At 43.7% G+C, this 19,233-nt stretch overlaps 1 protein-coding gene across 1 annotated transcript in view; it reads left to right on the top strand.

Annotated features, from left to right (window-relative positions):
* Positions 1 to 2,568: 2,568 nt before the first annotated feature.
* Positions 2,569 to 19,233, top strand: part of VPS37B (VPS37B subunit of ESCRT-I) — a 29,938-nt gene continuing 13,273 nt past the window's right edge. Inside the window, exon 1 of the mRNA XM_088449114.1 lies at positions 2,569 to 2,939. Coding sequence (XP_088305240.1) covers positions 2,835 to 2,939 — 105 coding nt within the window. The 5' untranslated portion in view covers positions 2,569 to 2,834. The remainder of the gene's footprint in view (positions 2,940 to 19,233) is intronic.

Genomic DNA, 19,233 nt, shown 5'->3' with positions numbered 1-19,233 from the left:
AAATATTTAATGATAAATAGGCCCCTAAACCTTAAAATTGCCAGATTTCCAAATGGAGATCAGTGTCACCACCGACTATCAAAGATTGGTTGATCCGATTAGATATGAATATCATTATGGAAGAAATTTCTCTGCAACAGATCACCTTTCTTTTTTATAAACAAATTTTTCATTGAAGCGCCAAGTGTCACATTTACAGACATCACAATGAACAATACTATAAATGCAATGATCACAGTAGTTGTACAATAGTGCAAATGGTGTATGATATTATCCGAACAGCAAAGAGATGAACCAACAGGTTCTATTTACATATGGAATAATTGCCATACATAAGAAAATTAGAATAGTACAATAAATCATTGTAAGGACATAACAGAGATATAAATAAACTAGAAAAATCAATGTTCCAATCTCATCGGAGGGTCATTAGCTGCAAGTTGTAACATATACCAGGTCGAGTTCTGTAGACCACAGGTTCTCGAACTCGGTCCTCAGGACCCCAAACAGTGCATGTTTTCGATGTCTCCTCACAGAATCACAAGTGACATAATTAGCTCCACCTGTGGATCTTTTAAAATGTGTCAGTGAGTAATGAGTACACCTGTGCACCTGCTGGGTCACCTGGAAAACGTGACCTGTGTGGTGTCTTGAGAACCACTGCTGTAGACTATTATGGATTTGGGAACGCATAGAGCAGTGATTCCCAACCTCGGTCCTCAAGGCACACTAACAGTCCTGGTTTTGGTGATATCCATGCTAAAGCACAGATGGTTTAATCAAAATAACTGAGGTACTAATTAAGTAGCTTGTGCTCAAGTATGGATATTCTTAAAACCTGGACTGTTAGTATGCCTTGAGGACCGTGGTTGAGAACCCCTGGCATAGATGTAGAAAGTGTGTCTATATAACTTTCCCACATAAGGAAGAATTTCTCAGTTTTAAGGTCTTTATCTAAAATTACTTCAACCCAATTCCTTTCTAATTGTACAGCCACATGGTTTTATTGGCTAGAATTTAAATACTCTGCCTAACATAAAGCCTTTATGTTCTAATCTGGTTTCTATAGTGTGCCTCTCCGTTAACTGATTGTTATATCTTTTGGAGACCTATGAACTCCCCACCCCTCCTCCTTCCCCCCTTTCTATTCCTTTCTTTTTACTTGTCATTTTGTATAGATTGGTTATATTATTTTGAAAAACTGGTTGTATTTGTCAAATGCTCATTGTTTATATTTGTTAGTAATTTTGATATCTACGTCCTTAAATAATATACTAGGGATGGCCATCGGTGTGGTTACCATCGATGGCAATATAGCAAGTGACTATCGATGGTTACCAACTATGCAATGGATGACCATCGATGGTTTCACAAACCGATAGTCGTCCCTATTCTTTGACTGACCGACCCGTGGGCCAATCAGAACCTGGGGGCATGCTTTCGCAGGTGTCTGGGGCAGAGCTATTCACCGTGTCCCAACACCTTGTAAAAAAACAACCATTCGGTTATGCTGCTCCATCGATGTAAGGAAACCATCTGGTTCTCCCCCCATCGATGGTAAAAGCATTCAAAATTGGCCATGAACCATCAATGGTTGACAGCCATACCCTAATATATATATATATATATATATATATATAAAAATGCCAGATTTCCCTGTAAGCAGGCTGCTGCAAATCAAGAAACCAGGAAAAAAATCCAAATGTGGAAAACACTGACATAACGGTGCCCATATATCATAAATCACATTAGAAAAAAATAAATAAAAATCACAAAATCTAATTTTTTGTTCCCCCAATCTAAAGATTCCCCAATCCAGCTATGCCCATACATTGCAGATATGTTTCAGTGTTTTGCAGATAATTTTTAGGAAAAACACATCTGCCAATCTTGAAAGGCTCATCACTTTACTAGTAACAATCTGCAAATCGGCTTATTGTTTCTGGCAGGACAGTCCTGCTATTCAGGCACTGTACCGCCATCCCACCCGCAGGCTGCAGTGTCCCGCGGTGGAGGGAAGTTGAGGGAAATCAAGCTCACCGCTGCTGAATAGATGCCGTGTGCATGGCATCTCTTCACTGTGTGGGGAGAGCCTGGGGGCAGCCCAGATGCTGGGCTCACCCCTGGTGATGAAATGGGAGGTCTTGCGAGGCCACAACCCTTCACAGAGAAGCCATGCCATGCTCTTCTCAATAACAAAGATGGGAGGTATGCTCTAGCAATCTCCAGCTCAGATTGGTTTGTGAAATGCAACATGATGGACAACCTCATTCAACAATTCTGAACACTTTTTGGCTAGACTCTGAGATCTGTAAACCCCATACATTGCAGATTTTTTTTTTAACACAATCGTCTGCTAAATAAAGAATTATCCTCAATTGATTGATTCTGCATGGGGGCCTTTACTCTTTCTCTTCTCAGGACTCAGCAGTTCACGTGGTGTCACCCCCCATATACGGCTGCTCCTCCCTCCTGGCAGTACCCGGCAAGGTAGTGGATAGATCAACTGGCAAGCGGCAATTGTGCTACTCGGAAGCGCTGTGCGCCGAGACGTACTGACTTACGTCACCCAGGGTAGCCAGACGCCGCTGTCATGGTGCGCTCTGTGCTGTGACTTGAGGGACATGTGACCAGCCGAGGTGGCCCCGCCCCGGTACTCAGCTGACAGCTCCAGCCTTTGCAATGCTTTTCCTGTAGGCGGGGCCAGGGGAGGGTCGCTGAGGACGTCGCCATTCGAGGCGGCCAGAGCTGAGCTGAGGGACGGTACCGGGGACAGCCAGGCCGCCGCCGCCACACACAAGGCAACTCAGGAGCCCCTCCAGGGCAGGGTGACAATGGCGGTCGACAGCAGCAAGTTCAGTCATCTGACTCTCAGTGAGCTCAACGAGCTTTTGGACAATGACGCCAAGCTGGGACAGATGGCCCAAGAAATGGATGAGGTGGGTGGTTGCTTATAGATAATATATACTCCAGTCATACTCCACTTCCCCGGTGTCTGTGTGGCATTGTTCTGGGGCCCCTAGGGATCCGTGTGCCATTGTTCTGGGGCCCCTAGGGATCCGTGTGCCATTGTTCTGCGGCCCCTAGGGATCCGTGTGTCATTGCTCTGGGACTCCTGGTGGTCTCTGTGTTATTGCTTTTGGGTGTCTTCAATGGTCTGGATGGCATTGTTCCTGGCTGATTTTATTCTGTACACTTGTACTAAGCTCACCTCATATACACACAGCTAATAGATCCAGCTGTAATTATTACATATAAATATATGCAATGGCTAAAATTAGTGTGTGGGAAAGATGAGCACTTGTTATACATGTTGATTAATGTAGGAACATGTAATCCAGGCACAAGCCTGCATTTGTCTATCTTGTCTTTAATAGCTCTTATCCATAAAAGAAGAAAAATTGCTCTAATGATTTCTATATGAATTTTGTAGTTTTTCACTTAAGTTCTTCAATTGAGTTACTTTATTACAAGGTAGGATGCCAATATGCTGCAATTATATTTTGCAGTATATTGTTTATTTATAAGAGTTAAGGCCCCTACACACGGAACGATATAGCTGACGATACTATGCATTGAAACGATAAAACAGCTATTGGTGCGTACACACTGGGCGATTAAAATGGACGACTGAACGATAACGATATCGTTATCGTTCAGTCGTCCACTTTATCGTCCATTTTTAACACAAAAAAGATGAACGATGACGACGACGCGCGTTCCCGTGGGTCGTTCGTCATCCTCGTTCATCGGGCTGACATGCAGGCCAACCTGACGACCTCGTCAGGTTGCTGCATGTCAGGGAATGGGTGAGAGAGCCCGGCGCTGAACGATATCGCTAATGATATCGTTCAGTGGCTGTGCTCAATGTCATGAACGACATTGAGCACAGCCTGCCGGGGACACACTAGACGATATCGCTCAGGGAGCATATCGTCTAGTGTGTATGCACCTCCGTGTGTACGCACGATATCGCGCATTGCGCGCTCCCGTGGGTTCGTCCTTCACTTTGCCATGCAATGCTATGGGGGGCATATCAGGCGGTTCGGCATCGGATCACCCTGTGTGTAGGGACCGCCCGATATGTCAGCCTCTCGGATCATCGGGCACAACGGTGGGTACACATCATACCATGTACCCACCTTTACTATAAGCATTTGCAATACATATGTATGTAACCGTTACATTACCTTGAATATATTTGACATCCTAATTGCTTTTACTTTGAGGTAATATGCAAATGTGGAGCAATGTATTGTTTTCTGAGTTTGACTGCAGTGTCCTTCAATGGGATTACTGACAGGTACTCAGTCCATGGTGTACAAATAACTTGTCCCCTGTAGACCACAACTGTATCTCACATTTCTGGAGTTAAGATTCTAATATTTATTTGTTTTATAATATTTAGCTTCTGGTTTGAGTTATTATATAGTGAGTGAATAGTTTTGTCAGAATTACCAGTCTGTGGGGCTATATAATCCTTAATGAATTGTGATGTTGAGACCTGTGTGTATGAGGCTGCTCATATGGTTACAGTCTCCTTTTCTATCTAATGTCATCAGCCTGTTTACAGTGGAATAACCTATATGTTTTAGCCAATAGTAGTGAGAATACAGCCTCTCTATTCATAAGAAACTGGTGACATCACAAATGGCAATTCAACTCTCATTAAAAAAACAAAAAAAAAAGGGTGTATCCCTTTGCTGTCACTTTTATTTCGGCAGTATATAAGGTTAGGTGTAACTGATTCCTGCTTCCGTGGTGACGTTTGGCAGGTACTGCAATAACACCAACTTCCGTCTGCTTGTGCTGATTCTCCATTTCTGGAAATATCACATGCTGTGCTGATTTGCTTAGAGCCAGTTGCTTGTACAGACTCTGTCAGCCACTATGTCTAATGAACACCAGTTACTGTATAATCCTTTCTTCCATTACTGGAACAGACTTGTGCCTGCTCATTCATTTAATGACCTAGAATAACATCACTTTTTCTTTTTTGCACTTTAATAGCATAAGATCCCTTTGTCTATATTACATTGTTTTCAGCAAAACAGATCTCATTAGGACATTATGTAGTGAAATACAACTCAAAAGTGCAATAAAATAGGAGGTTATAGTCTGATGAGCTGAGTGCTTCTGCAACACTCTTTTATTCCCACATTAAATCAGATTTAATTAGACCTAACTAAAATAAAACCATGTAAGCATGGCAATTATTTAAAACTCACAACATAATTGTAAGTGGTGTAGAGCATTTTAACTGATCACTGTAACCGTAACGTGTGTGAGGTATCATCCACAAACTTAATACTGTACGCAAATATTTCAGGAACCTAAAGACAATTGAGATTATTGGAAAGCCATTTTGTATGTATACCAGATTTACTATTTGTCTGTTGAAGGTCACTCTGTAGGGAGACATTTGGGACAAAGAATGGCAAATAATGTGAAAACAAAAGCTTACACTCAACTATGTTACAGTGACACAGCCACTGACACTGTAACGTAGCACTGTGCATGCAGATACACAGAATATAGGTATGCCGCATACCATTTTAAACAGCATAAACTGCTTGTGTGGCCTATTCTCATCGCTTCGCAGGAAAAGACACTCGGCACTATCGAGTCGCATAGCGCTCACGCACTATGTGTAACGTGACTTGTAGCGCACAAAGGTAAGATGTGGTCAGATCTCTGACTGTTTCCGTAATTAGAATAAAGCCATTACCACCCAGACTATCACTTACATTTTATTTATGGCGTATCATGGGGTTTAAGGCTGCATGTAAAAGATAAATTATTGGGAGCTTGCTTATTATCACTGGAATTTCCCCAGGGTCTCTCATTGCAAAGCATTAAGCACTGATCTAGGTTAATCTGTTGTACCTGACGTGGGCATCTGTTCCATAAATCTGCTGTTCTTCTCTTAAATAAACATAGATTAGATAGCACATAATATTTTGTTGTAAATCGAGCACTGTAAAAACATCTCTATTAAGGTAGAGGCCCATGCAATTCATGTTATGGTTATACTCTTCTGTGTCATTAAGAAATGTTAATGCTGAGAGAGAGCCTCTGCCTTGCACCACAGTGACCTGAGGGTGTGTGGTTTGTTTCTAGTGACCACTGTGATATTTAAAGGATTGCAACATGCATTGGTACATGGTTTTTGCCCTTTACCAGCTTGCAGATTGAACAATCGTTCTTGGCAACAATTTTACGTTTAATTTTTCTTTATCACATTCCAAAGTCCACCGTAAAAAGCCAAAGGGTGGTCGGAGGAAAATGAAGCAAACAGCACTGTGCTGGCGCTCTGCCATCTATACATGAACCATCTCCAGCATTTTACAGCACATTCAGTGGAAAAAACAAAGCTTTTTTTTTTTTGCTCAGCACTTTATTTTAGCACAACTGCACATATAATATTATATAGACCTTGTACTTTATCTCTGTGTTTTAGACACCCAGCAGTCTAAGGTCTGATTAAAATGTGGGATTTTGTAGTAAGTTTTTAACAACCTAAAGCTGGTTGCAAGCTCTAAACAGAATAAGATCACTGTTTATCTCGGCATAGACATGGGTGGTCAAATTGGAAAAGATCACTGGTGCTTATTGGTAGAGGATCGTACAAGCGGTCTTCATTTTGTGGCATGTATATAACATGGCTTTTCAATATTCTCAATTGCCTTTTAGTTGTAGTAGGTTCCTAAAATTTGCGTACAGTATTGCATTTGTGAATGATAACTCGCACACATGTCAGCTGACTGAGTTCTGACTGATCCTTCAGTGGTGAGTAATGCTAACCCCTAATCCTAACCCTCCCCTTAGTGCCTTATCCTAACCCTCTCCTCCCGCAGCCTAACCCTGTCTGCATATGTCTGCATTTCAACATGTCACCCCTTTCCATTAATGTGATTCACGCTGTATGTTCTTACAGAATTGCTGGCTCCTAACATTTCACTCTATCTTCTTATATAGGTAATATGTTTTCCAGGCCTCCCATCTATTTTATTTGTAACCCCCACAACTTGTTCAATTTAGCAGGCTCATAGTTGGGACCTCTATGCTGCTTGGCCCTTTCTGTAGCAGGGGATTTCTGGTGCAAATGAATACTCTTTTAGCGAATGTGATTAGTACAGGTCCCGGCAATGTGTGCTTGCTGGTATACTGCTAAATAGTGCAAATGGTTGAAGGTCTCTGAGGTCAGACCCCACAAAATGACTATTGATGGATAGGAAGGGATTTAGTTAGTTGGATTATTTACAGTAAAAACAACTTTAAATCCTTGTTTGGCAATCATACTTGAAGAAAGTTGGTCCCTTTATCCTGCTGTCCGTTATGTGGCATATTTATCATATCCAGTTATTTACACTGCTCTTTCCATGCTTACGTGTAGTGTATTGTTTCATTACTCACCTGATAATATAATATCAAAGTTCAGGGATCACTCTAACGCCAGCTTTTTTGACTAGGTGTGATCTCTAGAGACATCATCACATGCTGTATCACCCGCCAGATGTTATTCAGTCGATAAATAAAACTTGTTTTCTATTTACTGTTTGTTACACAACAGTAATTTCTTCATTTACCTCTAGGTCAGTGGTTCCCAAACTTTTTTGAATCACAGCACCCTAGTTTATCAGTATTGTTTTCACGGCACCCCTAAGCCAAAAGTTTTGTTAATGAGAAATTCAGAAAAAAATATAGTGAAGTAGTAAAGTAAATTGTTCTAACCTGTCATCCTTAGGGTCAGATATGTGGTGGTGGACAAGTGTGCACTTCTTTTTGCCCACATATTTACATTACATTGAAAATAAAGAATTTGATTTGGTGCTAGACCACCAGCCTGAGGCACCCCTGCAAGTGTCCCGAGGTACCCCAGGGTGCCGCAGCACACAGTTTGGGAACCACTGGTCTAGGTCTTCATCAAATCACGTTCCATCACGTAACATTTAGTGATTGCATTGTATCTTTTTTTTTTTTTTTTCTGTAGAGTAAAACCTCTCATCACTATTACGGGGTATTTCTATCCAAAGATGGTGTATAGCATTATATTGATAATTGAACACAATAGTAAATTGACTAAGTAAAGATTTGTAAGAGGCCAGGGCCGTCTTAAAAGCATTGTGGGCCCTTGGCAAAACAATGCACTGGGGCCCCTACCCACCCATTCACAGGAATAGATGTGGAAACGGTCAATAAAATGTAAATCTTTAGATTTAATATTGATACTTTCAAGAAAAACAATGTTTAAACATTAAAAAAATACATGCTATAAAGAGAGTATTACAGAGTGCACCTCCCTCTTCTCTTCTACAGCTCGCAGTGAAGTTCCTGCTGTGCACTACAGCTGTGATTAAAATATGAGTGGCCTGGGGGGACGTGCACCCTCCCCCCCCCCAATCCGGCTCTGTGACTACAGGCTTGGTAGAGAATGCTGCCTGGCGCTCTGACACTGTGATTCACAACCGGAGCAGTCGGGAGCACCTTTTTCTGCCTGCCTCTCAGCTTGATACCCTATGCATGGAGTGAGCAGCTGAACACTCCACGTAGATAGGCCCAGTCCGTCCCTGTTGGAAGGCCCTTATAATCGTGGAGCCCTGGGCAGCTGCCCAGTGTGCCCATACATTAAGATGGCCCTGTAAGAGGCAGGGCTGTGAGCATCCTTAGTAATGCAGTAGCTCCAAGCAACAGGTGCACTCTGGGCTTCTATAACAACACACACACAATCTCTGGAACAGAAGAAAGCAGAGAACAGGTTCACTGAAGGCCAAATAGATAAAAGGACTGTCAGCCAGAGCACATAGAAACGGGCATATACAATGCAGGGCAGACATCTAGGCATGCAAAGAAAGGCAGGTATCATGGTCTTATTAAATGGGGAAAACGGGGAGACATCCAGGGCGCACAGAGAGCGTATATGAGTACTGCAGGAAAGACATCCATTACACAGAGAAACAAATATTGGGATAGACATGACAAGTCACTGGAAAACAGGCATACAAAGGTGCAAACAGATGCAAGGACCGAGGGCCTGATTCGGACCCATTCGCTAGGCTGCGTTCGCATGTAGCCTGCCGATGTTTGCAATCTGCGCATGTGTATAAGACGCAGTGCGCAAACTAGTTTATGCGATCGAGAAGCGATTGCATCCTGTATACAGACGCTCCGCTAGAAGGAGTGACAGGACATGCCATTTGTGGGTGGTCGATGGAAATGGGGGTGTGGTGGTGCGAACGCAGCTGTGTCTGTGCGTCTGAACGCCGTTTCAGGGGCGTCCATAATTAAGACTCATCGTCGGCATACTCGTCACATGGCTGATTTACACGCAGTGCTAGCGGTAGGGTATGGTTAGCCACAAGTGCTGCGTATGGGTCCGATGTTACCGATTGTTTAATACACTTCCTGGACATGACGTATGTTACTAAGGAAAAGTGGGCGTCTTGTGACAGGCTGATGGGTGTGTAAATACATACCGGACGTGCTAATGTCTTGCTAGCGATCGTGGGATTTGCATACTTTGGCTGCTGACGGCTGTGTGTGAACGCATCCTAGCGAACTGGTTTGAATCAGGCCCAGAGATCAAGAGCACAATGAGGAAATTAAAACATAAGTAGCCTTTACACATAAAGAAGATATTCCTATATTGTGGGTACAGACTTTTAGAATAAAAAGCCATAATGCACATGGTAAAAGGAAAGAATGCTATATGTAAACGAAGAACAGGAGCTAAAACATACTGAAAGCTGGAGAATACAGCAGAAAAAAACAGAACACACTAAAAAACAGAAGTTAACAGACCAAGAGGTCTATTCACTAAGCCTCGGATTGAGAGAAAATGGAGAAAGGTAAGTCCCAGCCAATCAGCTCCTAACTGTCATTTTTCAAACACAGCCTGTAAACTGACAGTTAGGAGCTGATTGACTGGAACTTGTCTTTCTCCATTTTATCTCTCTCCAAGGCTTAGTGAATAGATCCCCAAATATTAGTCAGGAAAATTATTGAAAGTAAAGAAAAAAAACGTTGGTTAACTCATAGCAGCCATCGATTGTGCACAGGATGCTGGTTACGTGCAGGACTCCCACCCCACACTTTCAGTATCCTCAATGATAATGATGGCAGCCACCACTCTAGTAATCTGTACTGTGCACAGGCAGTGAGTGCACATTCTCTGCATATATAGTCTTTGTATTCAGAGAAATGGACTCACCTCTGAACATACAAAGCCTATTACTTCTGTACTGGGTCAGAAAGCACTTGCCCTATGATGTGCGGGGATGGCCCATTTGTCTTTCTAAATGAGTATCTTATCTGGCATTTGACAGCTGTGAGTCAGATGTTTGTCTGTGGCTGTTTTGCAGGTCTGTGTCTGTTCTCTGCTTCATGGTGGTCCTTAGCAATGCAGCAGCTTTTGACTTACTATTGGAGTGATTATTCACTGCTAGTCTCATGCATGCAGCGATACATGACACTGATCTGGAGAAGTGCCAGAGTGTACAGAAAGGCATCAAAGAAGTCTTGAAATATGTTGTTGTGTTCTCTTATTTGAACCCTCATCTTCGTTGGTATTACATATTGATAACCGGCCCTGGGGGTATATGGAGATAAAGCATATATAAAATGCACACCGTTATGTGAAAACTTCTGTAATCTGTACCATTCTTTGCATCTGTATTTTTACTCAACAGGACATAACTCACAATCATCTAGTTCTCAGCAAGAACTCAAATATAGTCATTTTCATGTTAGGTTATCATGTGTGTGAAAGGAAGTACACCCGATGATTCAGTAGCTAGCAAACCACCATTAGCATCAGTAACTTTTTAAACAAATGTCTTTTGCAAAATTGTCTCTTATATTGTATTTGAGGTATAGTGTATGCTCCTCCTAACAACTCTACCTCTGTTTTATGATGTTAAGCTGCGTACACATGGTACAACTTAAATGAACGATATCGTTCATATCGTCCATTTTTCGCCCACCAACAACCTGCAATGTGCGGGCACATATGTTCGATATCGACCAGGCCAACCTGGTCGATATCGGCCAGATTACTATAGGGACCCGCGATTGTTATAGTCGTTGGTGGGTACATAGTGTGCTGGATGAATGTCCAGCACACTCGGGAGATCGAACAGCGATATCGTTGTTAATCGTCCCGTGTGTACGCACCATTAGACTTTCATTTATGCACAGCCCTGTAACACTAGGACAATCCGCCGTCTTATCTGACGATTGGTAGGTGCATACACACTTACCAATCCTTGGCCCGATTTGTTGTGCCCGACATCACAATCGCTCGTTTACATGTGCCTGTCCAGTTGTGATGTCAGTCACTGGTGGCCTCTGCAGCAGGCTGTTTTAGTGGGGCGCAGTTGCCGTCTTCACCCGGTGGTCGCAGTGTCCCGCTGGTTGAGAAATGTGAGGTGACCCGGTCACCGCCAGAGAATAGACGCCGGCGCATGTGCCCGGCATCTATTCTCCCTGTCTGCAGCGCTTGGAGTACCATATGGCTTTGTTGAATTTGCTGGGACGCTGATTCATGGGAGATTGGCATCTTCAGTATTTTCAAGTTGTAAATAATCTTTCTTAATGTGAAATGATGGAGTTCAAATTGTTTGTGTTATATTGGACAATTTATATTGTACCAACGCATATTGGATTTATACGTTTCATCCATATCGCTTAGTGTGTACTCTCAATAGCACATTCACATGTGGCATCAGCGGGGTCGTCCCATCTAATATGCTGCACGTCAGATGGGCTGACCACACTGATGACGGCATGCAGGGAATGCAGTACTGAAGGGTATATCACGCTTTCCTACATCGGTTCGTGCAGCAGTGATCGCGGTAAGCAAAAAAAAATTGTGGGTCCCAGGGACCACTCACTTTAAAAAATGTGGGTCTTACTCCACGGTTTTTGGTTCCCATAACATATTATGGGGGCGAGGGCAGGCAACAGTCGGGACAGTGCTAGGGGCAGTTGGGATAGAGGAGGTTAAGGGAAAGCAGCAGTTGGGGTAGAGCTGGGGGTAAAGGCAGGGAGAAGTTGGGGTAGAGCTGGAGCCAGAGGGCAGTGAGGGCAGGCAGAACTGGGGAGAGGGAGGGGTAAGTGCAGACAGCCGTTGTGACAGTGTGGGGGCGCAAGGAAGAGGTTAAGGGCAGGCAGTACTAAGGGTAGGGAGGGTATTAGGATAGATAGCTGGGACAGTATTGGGGGCAAGGAGGAGGTTAGGGACAGGCAGTGCTGGGGTAAGGTGGGTGGTGCACACAGTTAAGTCAGGATAAATGGGAAATACATACAGTTACACAGTTGAGGGCTAGGGACGAAATGCACAGTTACACAGTCAGGGATGATAAACACTATTACACAGTCAGGATTAGGGGGGCTGCACACAGTTATGCTGGGTAAACGATGGCAGATATATTGGGCGATCAAGTGATCAGCCAATATATCGGACGTCCGTTGGCCAGTGTGTACCAGCGATTTGTCTGTGAACGACGTCGTTCAGGGTTAGGGGGATGCACATTTTTACAGTCTGAGTTAGGGGGGACTCTGCGTAGTGATGACCGTAGGCTGTAAGTGATAGAGCTCAGGGTCTCCTTTCTGTCACCAGCCGTCAGAGCTCGGTATCCCGGCAGCACATCCCCCTGTACACGCTGAGAGTCCCCCCAGCAGCTCTGGACCAGAGTCTTTCTGACCACTGTCCCTGTCTCACTGGTGGTTGCAGAGTCCAGCCATCTGGAGAATGCGCTGGTGGGCGTGGAGGGCAAATATGGGCTACGATGGCCCACTGAGGTCAGCAGGGCGCCTCCATAAGGGCAGGGCTCATTTTATAAAGTTTGATAATGTGTGTATATATTTATGCTGTGTAAAGGAGGAGAAAAGGAAACTCCTAAAACAATGACCTTAACAAAACACACAAATATTCACATACAGATGTGTCCTTATACATCTAGCCTCAATACGCCATATAGAGCGACTTGCCTGGTGTGAGTGAGCCGCCAGGTCCCGTGCAACTGCACTGGCACTGGGCGTCTTTTTCTTTTGCATAAAATGTGTCTAGGATGCAATGCGGCTAGAACTCGCCAGCATCCTGATTAATGTGATATGTGACACTTGTATATCTGTGTGCAGCCGAGTCTGTATATGAAGCACAACGGAAGTTGGAATGAAAAATGCGGCGGCCGCTACATTTTAGCACTTCGTATACAGATTCAGGGACTCGGTGGCACACAGATATACAAGTGTTGCATATTAAATGAATCAGCACAGTCTGCTAGTACGTGTAAGAGAATAAAAATGCTCTCTGATCCAGGGTGTAGCATGTCAGAGGTTGCTTCCAGATTTACCTACTAACGCTACTGTTTTATGAGGTCTTGCTTAAGGAGGTGCTGGGCATTGGCCACCACTACTCTTGCTGTTGGGAACTGTGAGCTGCACTTCTATGAAGGCACCATTGATGGGTTTGGATACAGGATCCCGGCAGTCAGAATACAGACAGCGGTGTCCCAACAGTCAGAATCCCCACACAATTGGGTAAATACCCTAACCTTACCCCCCAACCGGCATCATAACCCTTCCCGTAGTGCCTAGCACTAATATTTACCATCAAGATGTCAGCGGTAGGGATTCTGACCGCCGGGATGCTGACAGGTGGAGGACATGAGGCACCTTACATTCTTGCATTGGAGGACGTGAGGCACCTTACATTCTGATTCTTTACTGCTAGTGCATACATTGAGCTATTGGCCGGGAAGAGATAGCAGCATCACAGTGGTGAGTTAATGGAGGACGGACTTTCAGTCTGCAGACTCTGCCCGCCAGCTTTCAATCTCGCACAGTGAACTCTTTGTCTGGCACAGGGACTTCCGCCTCCCAATAACTCTGATACAGCTTGTCGGTTGGGGGAATAAAATACCTTTATTTGCAATAAAATACCTTTAACATCAAGTGTATCACCTGTCCATCCTGGGACTTGTAGATTACTTTACCTAACATGGCAAGCCTCATATATATTTATAGCAATCCATTAAGATTGATGTGAAGTTTTATTATACCATTGATGTTTTCCATAGTGGTTATTTTCTTATATTAATACAGATAATATTGTCCATGTTGAATGTTTAACTAATTACATTTATTTTAGCTATATATTGTATATCTATCTATCGATCTTGTTATTGGCGCTGTTCCATTGGATAGAGATTGGATGGACTATAGTATTACATGCCAGTATGCCGCACGCTGATAAAATACTTCTCACAGGACTGTACAGGAACAATATGACCGTGTAGCATCACATGACCAGCAGAAGCGTTGCTGCTCTCCATCTAAAGCTAATTACACACTAAAAGGCGTGCGTACCCAACAATGCGAGTGTCGACCACCCCCATATCGACCAGCTGACATATTGGGTGGCCTGTACACATCAGACAATCCGGTGGCCAACCACTTGAAATGTCGGTTCCTTCCGCATTCCGCTGCATGGGGTCGTCTGCTGCTTTGTCAGTTTGCATGACCATGTGGCTGACGACCCCACGGGAGTGCGCACCGCCCGACATAGAGCGTACAAACGTAACGATTTTGACGTTCCGATCCACTAAGTGTGTACACATGATTCTAATTCAATACTCTATTGAAATTAAAGCTAACACATTTTAACTCAAAATATGCATTGTGGAAAAACCAGCAGCCAAGATAACCGTACGAACTCTGCTCAAAACATCCAGTGAGGATCTGTGAAATCAGTCTTCTAATTATAGTTAGCAATTCAAATGTCATACCTCTAAAAGAGCTTTAGTAATGTTTAAGTGACATGCTAGTACCGTGTTTCCCCGATAATAAGACCTACCCCGAAAATAAGCCCTACCCTTACTTTTGTAACCCGGTCCAAATTAAGCTCTACCCCGAAAATAAGACCTACCAAAATCCCATTTTGAGCTGGGAATGCTTCAGAGGCCAGCGTTCCCAGTCATGCAGTGCCCGGGTGACGTCATGACGTCACCCGCGCTCTGAGGATCCTGTGCGACCGCGCCTGCTGGATCATGTTAGATGCAGTCAGCGCGCAAGTGAGAGGGACATCCCGGACGGCGGCGAGTCAGGTAAGTACCGTACTGTACTGGTGGGTGGGGGATCAATTAAGGGGGGCTTGCACTGCAATAAGGGAGGCTGCATAAGGGACACTGCTACAGGGGGGACCTGCATAAGCGGCACTGCTACCGTACAAGGGAGGCTGCATAAGGGACACTGCTACAGGGGGGGCCTGCATAAGTGGCACTGCTACCGTACAAGGGAGGCTGCATAAGGGGCACTGCTACAGGGGGGCCTGCATAAGTGGCACTGCTACCGTACAAGGGAGGCTGCATAAGGGGCATTTCTACAAGGGAGCCTGCATAAGGGTCACTGCTACAGGGGGGCCTGCATAAGTTGCACTGCAATAAGGGAGGCTGCATAAGGGACACTGCTACAGGGGGGGGCCTGCATAAGTGGCACTGCTACCGTACAAGGGAGGCTGCATAAGGGACACTGCTACAGGGGGGGCCTGCATAAGTGGCACTGCTACCGTACAAGGGAGGCTGTATAAGGGACACTGCTACAGGGGGGGGCCTGCATAAGCGGCACTGCTACCGTACAAGGGAGGCTGCATAAGGGACACTGCTACAGGGGGGGGCCTGCATAAGCGGCACTGCTACCGTACAAGGGAGGCTGCATAAGGGACACTGCTACAGGGGGGGGGCCTGCATAAGTGGCACTGCTACCGTACAAGGGAGGCTGCATAAGGGGCATTTCTACAAGGGGGCCTGCAAGGGGGGGGGGGGCTGCATAAGGGGCACTGCTGTCACTGCTAATTAAAATAAGACCTACCCTGAAAATAAGCCCTATGGTGTTTTTTGGAACAAAAAAAAAAATAAGACTGTCTTATTATCGGGGAAACACAGTATGAGTATGGTGGTGATATGCCTAGCTAGCATTGGCATCTAGGGAAACATTATTGTTGTTATATTATTGCAGTGGCCATGACGGGAGTAAAGTGTGACTACTTTCTGCAGTCTCTCAGCTTGTTGTAGTAATTTAGGGAATTGCAGATGATTCTTCATCATAAGAGCCTGGAAAAACGTGAATATGAGAGGTTCAATCAATAGTTATTGATTACAGTTGACCAGAAAGCTGCTGCAGCTTCCCAGTCAGTTGAGATGCTAATAGAGGAATGTTGTTTTGACTGGTGTCATTTATTGCATCCAATCATTTTCTAGGAAGGAGAGAAGATATAAATTGCTTGCTTTTGGAATGTGTATAAGACAATGAAGTATTACACACATTAAGTAAATGCTGTAGAAATCCCTTCCAAAACATTGCATTTCTGATCCCCTCGCATGTAATATAGAGCAACTATAGCCAGTTAAATAACCTTTTGGTGTTGACTCTTATACTATAGGGCTACAGTAAAGCTATGGACTACGACTGCATGTGGCAGCGCACTGCATATTTATTTGTTAATGTGCATTGCAAATCTTTCAGACGTTGTTCACTGAACATTCCGAGATGCGGATATTACTATTGCAGTGTTCTCTGGGGAAAAAATGTTCGCTGGGTTGGTCAGAGAGAACAGAAGCTGTATTCTTCAGGCAGCCAGTGAGAGCAGGTAGAGGGACCTTCCTCCAGCTCTTGCTGGACATTTAAGCCTGTAAGGTTTATATTGTTTAATTTGAACACAATTAGTTACTGTAATTGGGCGGCAACTGAGCCTTTGCACGTAGGATAAGTATCAATTGGCATGTAATCGTAATTGCGGGCTATTCAGAGTTGTGTGTATGCAGGGACTGATCTCCTCCTGCACTAAGGATACGGTTCGGCAAATGCATACTGATCGTAATAACGTCTACTTTCACAAGACGAATATTCGCATTTATTTTAGAGAACTGCATGTGGCCGCAATTGTGGCCGCTTAATATGCAACTAACGTAGGCCAATTATATCCATTTTTGTAAGATCATAAATCCGTCCCTTTTTGAAGTTGTCTACAGCTTTATAACTGTTCTGGCTCCTAACTTCTGGAGCAGCTGTACAAAGTAGTTGCACCAATTTATTACCTATAGTCTGTTTTAGGCCCTATGTCACTCTCTATTTTTTGTCATTAATTAAAGATATCACTTTTATTACGTATGACATTTTTATATTGTAAGGATCTAGAAAAATATAGCAGTGGAGTAGTTTGGGCTTTGAAATTCATGTAAGACAGCATAAGGTTCCTAAGTTGTGCTAGTTGGCCAGAGGTTTATGAAATGATTTCCATGGCCTTGATAAAGTGACCTTTTAAAACAAGGGCAGGTACGTAACGGTAAATGTGACCCTCTGCTCCAGGACGGTTGCAATAGTAAAACGCTTGCTGTTTTTAGAGCTCCATGTTCTACATATAACGGAAAGGCTAGAGGCCTTCCCATATTCTGCAAACTTGTAAAGAGACTCCAGCCACCATTCTGAATTGTGAAGCATGGATCACCACCCCCCCCCCCCCGGAAAAACGCAAATGTGATAAAAATGGACTTCAATCGATTAAAGAATTCAAAAGGTTTTTTGGCAATATTTGTATTGAGGCAAATATATTTGTTGAATGCATACAGAGTTTAACCAACGTTTAGACCTAGTTTAGATGTTAAAGTTGCAGTGTCTATTTTGTAGGGTCTATTTTGCACATTCTAATATCAAATGTGCGGATATTTTTCACTTTTATGTCTGGGTTAGACTGAATAATATGGGATCAATATGAAATTACATGTGATATCACATCACCTATTCCAATGTGAGGAATGGGCAATTGCAGTGCGCTCATTTCCCGTACACACAGTGACCTAACATTGTGCATTGTCCTACGCACCCCTGTGGGGCTGCACGGTAAAACGCATGATGTGGGGCTCACACGCCGCCCCACAGGCACATCACCAGCATCGCCCTTACATCGCCCCTTAGGTTTCTAAAGAATTTGTGTAGATACTTTCATTCATGTTTCTTTAGGTTTTTCATAAGTTAAATTAACACCACCTAGCATGTGATTACCTGCAACATGATGATTATTATTATTATACACTTAAATGTAATTATCTATAAAGGGGGAAATAAAATGGTTAATGTGCATTTGTTAACTGTGCATATTAAATTATTACATCTATGCAGAGTAAGCAGGTTCCTTGTGCAGGAGTAATTGTGCTTCTGTTGTATTGTGCATTTATTTGAAAAATAATCCTGCTTAATTTAGAATATAGATGTTTTTCTGTCTCAGAGAGGGGAGACATGCCTGTCTGCTAAATATCTCTTCTGAGATGTACAGATAGTGTAATCAGTGTAATGTTATTAGCTGTGCACTTAAACTGTGCCCAAACTATATGGCTGAAGTCTTTTGTAGGCTAGGACTGTGTTAAGGGGCCCATATACTAGCGACGGATCGCCGCCATGTTGCGATCCTGCAACCCGTTATCTCAGGATTGGTGAAATCCAACATGTTGGATTTCACTGATTTGCTGATCACGATCAGAATATGATCGTGATTAGCAAATTGGTGAAAATTAACATGGAGAATTTCACCGATCCTCCAACTGATCGCTGAACATCGACGGCCGCCGGTTGGCTTTTCCCGGACGGCGGATCAGAGTTTCCAATCCCATCGCAGGATCCGGCGATCTGTCGGTAGGTGTATGGGGCCTTAAGCTACAAGTGATTCTCGCTGTGAGGGGGCCTTCTTGGGGAGACAGACTTTCATTGATGAAAGGCTCTATTACATCAAATAATAAATATAGTCCAGCTGAGAGGAAAAGGAAATGGTGAGGCACAAAAAGTTGACTTGGAGAAAGTCTGAAGAGATCCCTACAGAACTAAAGTAGTTCTAAATAACTAGGTATTTGTATGAACGATCTGTGAACATTTAGATCCCATATTTAATTGTTAAGTGCATTAAGTTGGTAATATCGGCTTCTTCACAGCTTTGCTGCTTTCCTATGCTTTGACCTGCAACATTTCCATTGACAACCACACTGTGCTGCAACCAAATTTCATCACTTCCTTCCTCCTCTGGTCTCTCCCCATGGAGTTCATCTTCCACCAACTATGATGGATTCTTCTGTGACCATGTTTTCTGCCGCTGTTGTTCCACCTCTAGTTTATCAAACTTTGTCTTCCAGCTCTTTGACCAGAAGCTCCTTTCCTTTAGCCTCCCCTTACTTCATACTCCCTCTC

The sequence above is a fragment of the Taudactylus pleione genome, unplaced genomic scaffold, assembly GCF_031769625.1.
Source record: "Taudactylus pleione unplaced genomic scaffold, aTauple2 ptg000479l, whole genome shotgun sequence".
Classification (NCBI taxonomy): Eukaryota; Metazoa; Chordata; class Amphibia; order Anura; family Myobatrachidae; genus Taudactylus; species Taudactylus pleione.
Note: the sequence above shows the minus strand (reverse complement) of the source record. Positions and strands in the feature narration are given on the sequence as shown.